The 7,500-nt window shown below is 47.1% G+C and overlaps 2 protein-coding genes across 2 annotated transcripts in view; one reads left to right on the top strand and one right to left on the bottom strand.

Moving 5' to 3' along the window:
* Nucleotides 1-156: 156 nt before the first annotated feature.
* Nucleotides 157-4,233, bottom strand: LOC135830712 (uncharacterized). The gene is made up of 3 exons (XM_065342940.1): nt 3,779-4,233; nt 465-564; nt 157-227 (listed from the first exon to the last, which is right to left on the bottom strand). The coding sequence occupies exons 1-3, from the start codon at nt 4,010-4,012 to the stop codon at nt 178-180; spliced, it is 384 nt and encodes a 127-aa protein (XP_065199012.1). The 5' UTR covers nt 4,013-4,233; the 3' UTR covers nt 157-177.
* Nucleotides 4,234-4,910: 677 nt separating this feature from the next.
* Nucleotides 4,911-7,500, top strand: part of LOC135830713 (ankyrin repeat domain-containing protein 45-like) — a gene marked incomplete at its 5' end in the record, with an annotated part of 3,433 nt that continues 843 nt past the window's right edge. Inside the window, 4 exon segments of the mRNA XM_065342941.1 lie at nt 4,911-5,329; nt 5,545-5,712; nt 6,201-6,298; nt 7,163-7,500. The exon segment at nt 7,163-7,500 is cut by the window's right edge and continues 843 nt beyond it. Of these exon segments, the coding sequence (XP_065199013.1) occupies nt 4,978-5,329; nt 5,545-5,712; nt 6,201-6,298; nt 7,163-7,441 (897 nt within the window). The 3' untranslated portion in view covers nt 7,442-7,500.

Consider the following 7,500-nt stretch of genomic DNA (forward strand, 5'->3'; position numbering starts at 1 on the left):
TAACTATTATCGATCTCCACACAAACCTTTTGATAACTGAAACATTAATCTATTATAGCTGTCGAGTCAATAAATTTTCGTTCAGGGGGGGGGGGGGGATAGTGATACCCCAATTTTTTTGTTCCGTGGACATTGTCAATGATGCCGAATGGCCATATAGATATTTCCCATCTCCACTTACCAGGCTACTGGTTCCTTGACAGGCATGAGATTGTCCAGGGATGAATCTGTACAAATTAAAAAGGCCAACAATTAGTTCCGCTGTGGCTTCAACTATCACACATCGACTTTATCCAAAAGTCCCACATCACCAAGTCACAAGAGAGAACATGCCTCACACAACATTCAACCATAGTTCCAGAGTGGATGCTCCCCCCCCCCCCCCCCCCCCCCCCCGTATATATTCGCCTCTAATATACAAATAGTCCATTCCCGAATAGCTACTTTGACCAAGTGTTCATTACCTGGGGTGGTATCAGGAGTGGAGTGCACTGTACCCGTGGCAATGGGCTGTACATTGATCTCTTGCCAGTCATCACCACTGTTCACTACCCGCAGCAGGACCTGCATGGCAGCAATCAAGATAGAAGCACACATATCCATATGCAAGATTTAGACTTACTGATTGTGGCAAGTTGCACCCGGTAAGCATGGTAAAAGGTCATTATACCGTTTGTACCATGACTATCATCGTATGCATGGAGAAACTATGTTCTTACTACTCCTTAGCGTATGGTGCAGAACAATTCTCTATTCAACCAGGATTTAGTTGGAGTAGTGATAGATAGATGTACAAGTAATTGCCACCATTTCAGCTGCACATCTAATTCAGCATAATGGTAGATCAGTTGAACTCCCTGCATAGATCTATTGAAGCTTGTGACAGCAGTGAGGGCTGTATCCCACCAGCCCGTAGAGTGGTACAGGAAATTCGAGCTTCCTAACCTGACAAGATGTTGGACAATCTCCTCTGGTCTAGCGACTACTTCATAGCTTAGTTGTGGAGCATCTCTGGCCAATAGCGAAGGTCTCTGGTTCGCGCAGTGTCCCGCTGGTGGTAGACATTTTTTTCTTCCGACTTTCTCCTTTTATAACTCCCTGAAACTGATGAATTAGTTGAACTACTCTTCTACCAATATACCATCATACCTGGAATCAGTCTATTTAGCAATATTATTATTATCCACCTATACCACATGCTACATTCCACAATGGACTAGGTTACCATGGTTACGTTATTCAGTACATGATGTGCACACGGTTTATAGCTGGGATTGGATTTGCAAAATGAACACAAATCCAGCCGTGAATCCGACAAGACCTTTCGTGGGAACATTTCTCAAATCAGTACATAGGAAAAATGCAAAGCAACACAGCAATGTCGATTTATACAGCTCTGTGAAGTGGCGATGTGACGTACATGTACAACAGCAGGAAAAGATGACACGCACTGCGCCAAACATGAGAGCACTGTAACTATCACTTGGATTTTAGGTAAATTTTCATCTTCCATTCAAAGATGATAACTATCACGAGGAGGTGGTGGTATATCATAAGAGCACTTGCTGTAACGTTAATGTCCCTGCCTACTGCGTTAAGGCAAGCAGGGGACATGAACACATGTGCAGTGCTTGCACTGTCACGTTTCTCAGGTGCTGGGATTGCACTTACATGGGGATGTGTACATTGCCAGATTACAACCCGAGCTATATGTACTGTATGATGTTGGCAAAAATAAATAAAAAATAAAATAACCGAGAACAAAGCTGTATCGATCAAAATTGGTGCGCTTCCATTTCGTGATTACCATGTACTTAATTCAGTACAATCATGTAGTAGGATCCAGGATTTTGACCTGGAACTTTAACACAGCCGGAGAGTACATTGTACACCCATTTGGCGTTTTTTTGGAGAAGGAACACAAAGGTGTATAAGTGCATGGTCGGTGCATGCCCAGTAAGCGGCCAACACTAACCGCGCTGGGACCATGACCAGCGTGTTCAAGAGAGCACCCCCCCCCCCCATGATGGTGAGTGCCTGGTGATACCTGAAGATGACGTCTGTTAGTCCGCAGGTCAGTTTGTCGACAAGTGGCAAACAGGCATATATACTGCCACAGAAGATAATGATGCATTGAAAGAACTGTATGAATGAGCCCATTACTTTCATGTTCACATGCTTCAGGGGCGTAGCACCCGGTGCAGCAGGTCAGGCCAGGACCTTATTCAAAAAAGTTGTCCCTCCCGATTTGTGCAAATGGTCAATAATGGGCATTTCCACCAAGTATCCCATTTTACAGTCTTAGTCCGATTCTGTTTACATGCTACTTTGAGAGTGCACTGCGAGGTATCAGATCTGACTCCCCTCCTGACGACATCCTACCACCTGAACTGCAGTATGCGGATGATCTAGACTTCATTGGAACTGATGAGCAAGAGCTAGAGGACGTTCATGATCAATGTGCAGAGACCCTCCCAAGCCATAACCTCACCGTTAATACCTCCAAAACTGAACGAACAAAGATATACCTGGCTGATGATCTGGAGGAGCGTGGTTCCGAAGCATGGAGAAATGCGAAGTCGCTGGGATCACGGCTAGGCTCAGCGCAAGATGTCCAAGCCAGAAAGGCCCTAGCAACCCAGGCATTCTGTTCGTTGTACGCACTCTTCAAGCATCAATCTACCTCACTACTGCTTAGAGTTGCGCTGTACAATACCTATGTGAAGCCAGTGCTGTTGTACAACTGTGCGACATGGGGTCTCACAGATGCCACCACCAGAGGGATTGACACCTTTCATCGAAGGCATCTGAGAACAATGGCTGGCGTTAAGTTCCCGAACACAATTACCAACAAGCATCTGTACGACATCTGCGGCTCAGCACCAATTTCGCTCGAGATTGACCAACGGCGTTGGGAATTCCTTGGTCACGTACTGAGAATGCAGAAGAGCTCTCCCCCACAGCGCGTGTTAGAGTTTTCAGCCACCGCGAGCCTGCGCGGTCGACTGGGCCGACCCAGGACAACTCTCCTCTCAGCTCTTTCTCAGGACTGCCTAGCCCGACTCGGCATTCGCCTGGGCACGCTTAGAGGCCTTAATCAGCTGCGGCAGTTGGCAGGGGATAAGTCACGGTGGAATGGCACCCCGCGGCACTCATCTTCCTCTGCCGAGCCGCGTCCTTTGACTTATCCCCTGCAGGGTGAACATCGTGCACGAACAGTCTACCGTCTTTCTGACATTGCCACTCGAACTTGACAATAGAAGCTGCTTTTCGTATGTGCAGTTACATTGATGGTGTTTTTGTCTTATGTTTGTGAATCCTTCCCGGAAGCAAATGCTGGTTTTTATGCATTCGTGTAATTACTCAGCGTTATTTGCAATAATAATAAAATAAAATCCCATTTGGCCGAACCATCTGAAATCCAGGAGCTATGCTGCTGGACCTGGTTACTTGTATGCTATACACATGCACAAGCGTTGGTGAGTAGCGTAGGCAGTTAGTTTACAACTGGCTTCGTTTCTTATGCTAATAATTATTGTTTCCCTCCGACTAAATCCAATATTGCCAAAGGAATTATGCTACACAGCAGAAATGAAAAAGGCGCAATGCGCGTACCTAGCGTAGAGACTTTGGGCAAGTCTTCACATTTCGGAAGCTCCACTCTCAAACTTCAAAGTGCAACCAAAGAAAGAGGTCCGTAACTACCCCAAGCAGCGGCATGTTCTGTGATGTACCGCACCGCACAGCACTCATTGATCGGCACTGACATGATCTTTACCTTGGCAAGAGTCGACGTCCTACTCTCCGGGAGCAATGCCGTTGAGTTGTAAGCGAACACATAGTCAACGTTATCCTGGAACAAGTGGTTCCAAGCACCGGGCACTTCGGCACTGCCACAGTGAATCGTCGCTCCGAGCAAGCACAGCACGATGATAGACAGCGCCGCCGTAGCTGATTCACGCTTTGCGGCATTCTCTCCGCATCCCGTCCTCCGGGGGTGGATTCCTGGCATCGTGGCGACCCTACCCTCCAGAGATTGGATTCAACTGAATATTACTAGTATACGCTACGCTGTTCCTGCAAGACGACACTACGGTCTCCGTGAATGTCAACTGCCCAAGCAGTATCGTTAGGGTCAACGAACAAGAAAAGACGTTGAAGGAACTGTCCGGTACCCAGACCAAGTAAAAGTAGTTTGTTGTTCTTTGATTTTCAATTTCAGCTGCTCAAATCATCTCCTCCGGCAGCTACTTTCACATGCAAATCTACCTCTCTCGTATCTGCCGCGAAATGACAGTTTGGCAGCTGCATGCACCCTTCGACTTCGTCTACTGACTGTCTGAAGTCATGATGAGTAACAGGTAGGTGAAAGACAGGACGGTCGGTAGATCTACGGTCGGTCTTCATGAATCATGGTCTTGACTCTTGAACTGAAATGAAAACCGGCGGGTAGCAGGGTCCGGGTAGTGAGTTATGCGGGGGCATATTGCCCCGACCCTGGTCAGGAGTGTATGATCCGGCATCGACCATATGCCATGTCGTTTCACCGACCCATGTTTTGTCCTAGACGCCTACGCCTACGGCTGCGGGCACTGCACTACTAGTACTACTGACAGTACTGTACAATGATTATGTACTTCTTTGTAGGCGTCCGCATCCAGTACAGGCAGTAGCCATGGTAACAGCTATAGCGCTCCGATCCGATCAACGAGCGCTACACCCATGCCCAGTTTTGTGGTGTCACCATGGTCACTGTCAGTGTCATCATGGACAGTCATCATTCATGCGAATCATGGACATGGTCATGCCAGGGGAATCGGATCTTGGTCGATGGTTTTGTGGCGGTGCATGTGATCATGGTGATCGTGTATGTAAAAGAGAAAATATTCAAAATAAAAATACTCGCAATTAAAATGTGTTCTTAGATACTAGCGCTAGCGATCGTGTTGACGAGTAGTTCATAGGGTAGAGGTAGAGATGGAGGGAGCAGAGCAGGGTGGCGACGACGGAGACGATCTTTTCCTCGACTATGACGATGATGATTGCGATGAACTAAACAAGAAACGAAATGAGGAGAATAGTGATGAAGACGACGATAACGTGGAAGACCTTGACGACAGCGAGAAGTGCTTCAAGCTGGTACTGCTCGGGAAATGGCCCGAGCTAATGGAAGTGCTCAAGTCTTCAGAGAATGCCAGTGATCTGGTTCAGCTGGTGGATGATCGCGGCATTCATATACAGTGCTTTGCTGCCATGCTGGGACGCACCAAGTGTTTGAATGTGCTGCTGGAGAGTGGAGCTGATCGAGATGTAGCCTTCTCTAAACACGGTATGCTGTGGGTGATTCGTGCTTGGACAGTGTCTGAAGACATACATACATATTGTCGTGTATTGAGGTTGTACGGTGGCGCTATCATGCTGTATGTTTTTCCATTGAGTGGCATTACAGGCTAGGCATCGGCTTGCCACTCCATTCAAAGCATGCATATGATTGTGATGACATCATTAATTTTGCTTTGCGCCATGCATTCCCACTTCTCTCAGGGCTGAGGCTTCAGCATCTGGCTGCCGCATGGGGACGCGAGGACTGTCTAGCATCCTTACTGGAACAGGGCTGTGATGAGTTTCTCATGTCGTCTTCCGGCACCACAACGTTCATGCAAGCAGTGCGTAACCAGCAAGCCAGCACCACTCAACTACTGCTGATGCGACGTAAGTACACTCACCACTGGCCCGCAGTATGATTACAGTACTCATAGCTTTGAGCCCTACTTTTCAATGTAGACATAAGTCAAGAAGCACTGGTGCTGCTCAACACAAACTGTGTACAGTCATGTACAACGATATCATGTCCATCGTATGCACATGTATAGCCTCTATTCTGTGCAGCTATCACAGTATCAGTATAATTAATAATTTACTTCACGAGAACTTACACATACATGTGCGTTGCACGTGCAACCTCTGTTGCCATATCCCGCACAAAGCCCGCGGACGAGAGAGGGGGCATCAAGGAATCAACCAGCACCCTATCAACTTACTTTCTTCCACACGCGTACGTGTACACACGCGTAAAATCCCCCTACCCCAATGGACAAACAGTTTGGGACGAACAGTTAGCTCAGTTAGTCTTCATTTAAAGTTCTCTTTGACGAATGTATCTCTATTTGTCCATGTGTTGGGGACAATTACTTCCACAGACATGACATCCAGTATGAAAGAGCTCATCGTAGCAGTCAAGGCGCGCCTTGATGACAAGAAGCTTGTCGCAGAATGTGGAATGAAGGGACCAGAAGTGGTGAGTCGCTAGAATACTAGTGTGGAATCAAACGCAAACACATTGCAGCGAATTTAGATAAAGTGCTCAAATTGATTGTGGCGGGAGGGGAGGGAACCCTAAAACTGAAAAGGCACAATGGGCATAGAAGACAAAGCGAGGCTTTGCTTGAGACTCGAGTTTCGCCCTGTGTGATCCTTAGGCCAAACAAACCCCAACATCAACAGCAAACGGGGAAATAGGTTATTAACTTGTTATTTATATTGCAAGGAAAGTAAGTGGTTGTAAGTAACCACACTGACCAGGTGGTGAATAATACTGTGCTCATCTCATGGTCTTAGGGGCCGTCCATAACTATCGATCTTTTACACGAAGAGAAAAAAAGTTTCGTTTATGGGTGGGTGGATCATGCAAGGGGAGTTTTGTTTCGAAAAAATATTGATATGTGAGACATCAAGGCGTTCTTGCTGTCAAGTCCATGTCTTTTTCGTTCAAAGGGGGTGGGGGGAGGATCCTAACTAAACTGTTTTCATTTCGTGAAAAGTATCGATAATGCCGGATAGCCCCTTTATACTAGTGTGTAATGTCCACTTGAAACGCAAAGCCTGTGTTGCACTGCGCAACCCTGAACCTCAGTATGGAAATGCACTGCACACTTAGTGGATACAGTGCTTGGGCACATGCCTATACTGTGCAGTGTCAAATGTCCGTATGGAAAGAAACACCCTACAAGCATGATATACAAATCTGTACAGACTGAGCGCCTTTCGAAAATTACCCGCTGTACGAGCATCACAGCATTCTTAGCTGTGCAAAACGCTGTCTGCAAATCTTACCAACGCTGCCCTGTTTTATCTTGTCTTTGTAACTTGTTACACGGCGCAGAGCAAGCTCAGCACGACTTGTAACAAGAGAGCCGATCAACTCAAGTCCACGAAACAGAAGGTACCCGCTACCTGGGAGGAAGTGAATGAACAGTACCTGGATCTACTGGAGACTGTTGCACCAACCGTGAGAAGGCTGCAGGAGGCCGGCTATGACGTTGCGCATTTCACTGAACCAGAGGAGTTCACTGCGGCGAGTACGAGGGAGAGGTACGTGAACCTGTGCCGTTCCTTAGAGCTGATCGATGAAAAGACTGCGAAAATCATCCTGGCAAGGTAGACTGAAACTCACAAGCGTATGCTCTGTGCGTGGCATAGTTACATCCATGATTGCACGAA

The sequence above is a fragment of the Sycon ciliatum genome, unplaced genomic scaffold (genome assembly GCF_964019385.1).
Source record: "Sycon ciliatum unplaced genomic scaffold, ocSycCili1.1 SCAFFOLD_2020, whole genome shotgun sequence".
Classification (NCBI taxonomy): domain Eukaryota; kingdom Metazoa; phylum Porifera; class Calcarea; order Leucosolenida; family Sycettidae; genus Sycon; species Sycon ciliatum.

Bases quoted from the DNA above. Each gene is read 5' to 3' on its own strand.
- LOC135830712 (XM_065342940.1), bottom strand. From the start codon at position 4,012: ATGCCAGGAATCCACCCCCGGAGGACGGGATGCGGAGAGAATGCCGCA. The intron at 565-3,778 runs GTAAAGATCATG...GCTGCCATGCAG, and splicing joins GGACGTCGACTCTTGCCAAG to GTCCTGCTGCGGGTAGTGAA. The intron at 228-464 runs GTAATGAACACT...TAATTTGTACAG, and splicing joins CACTCCTGATACCACCCCAG to ATTCATCCCTGGACAATCTC.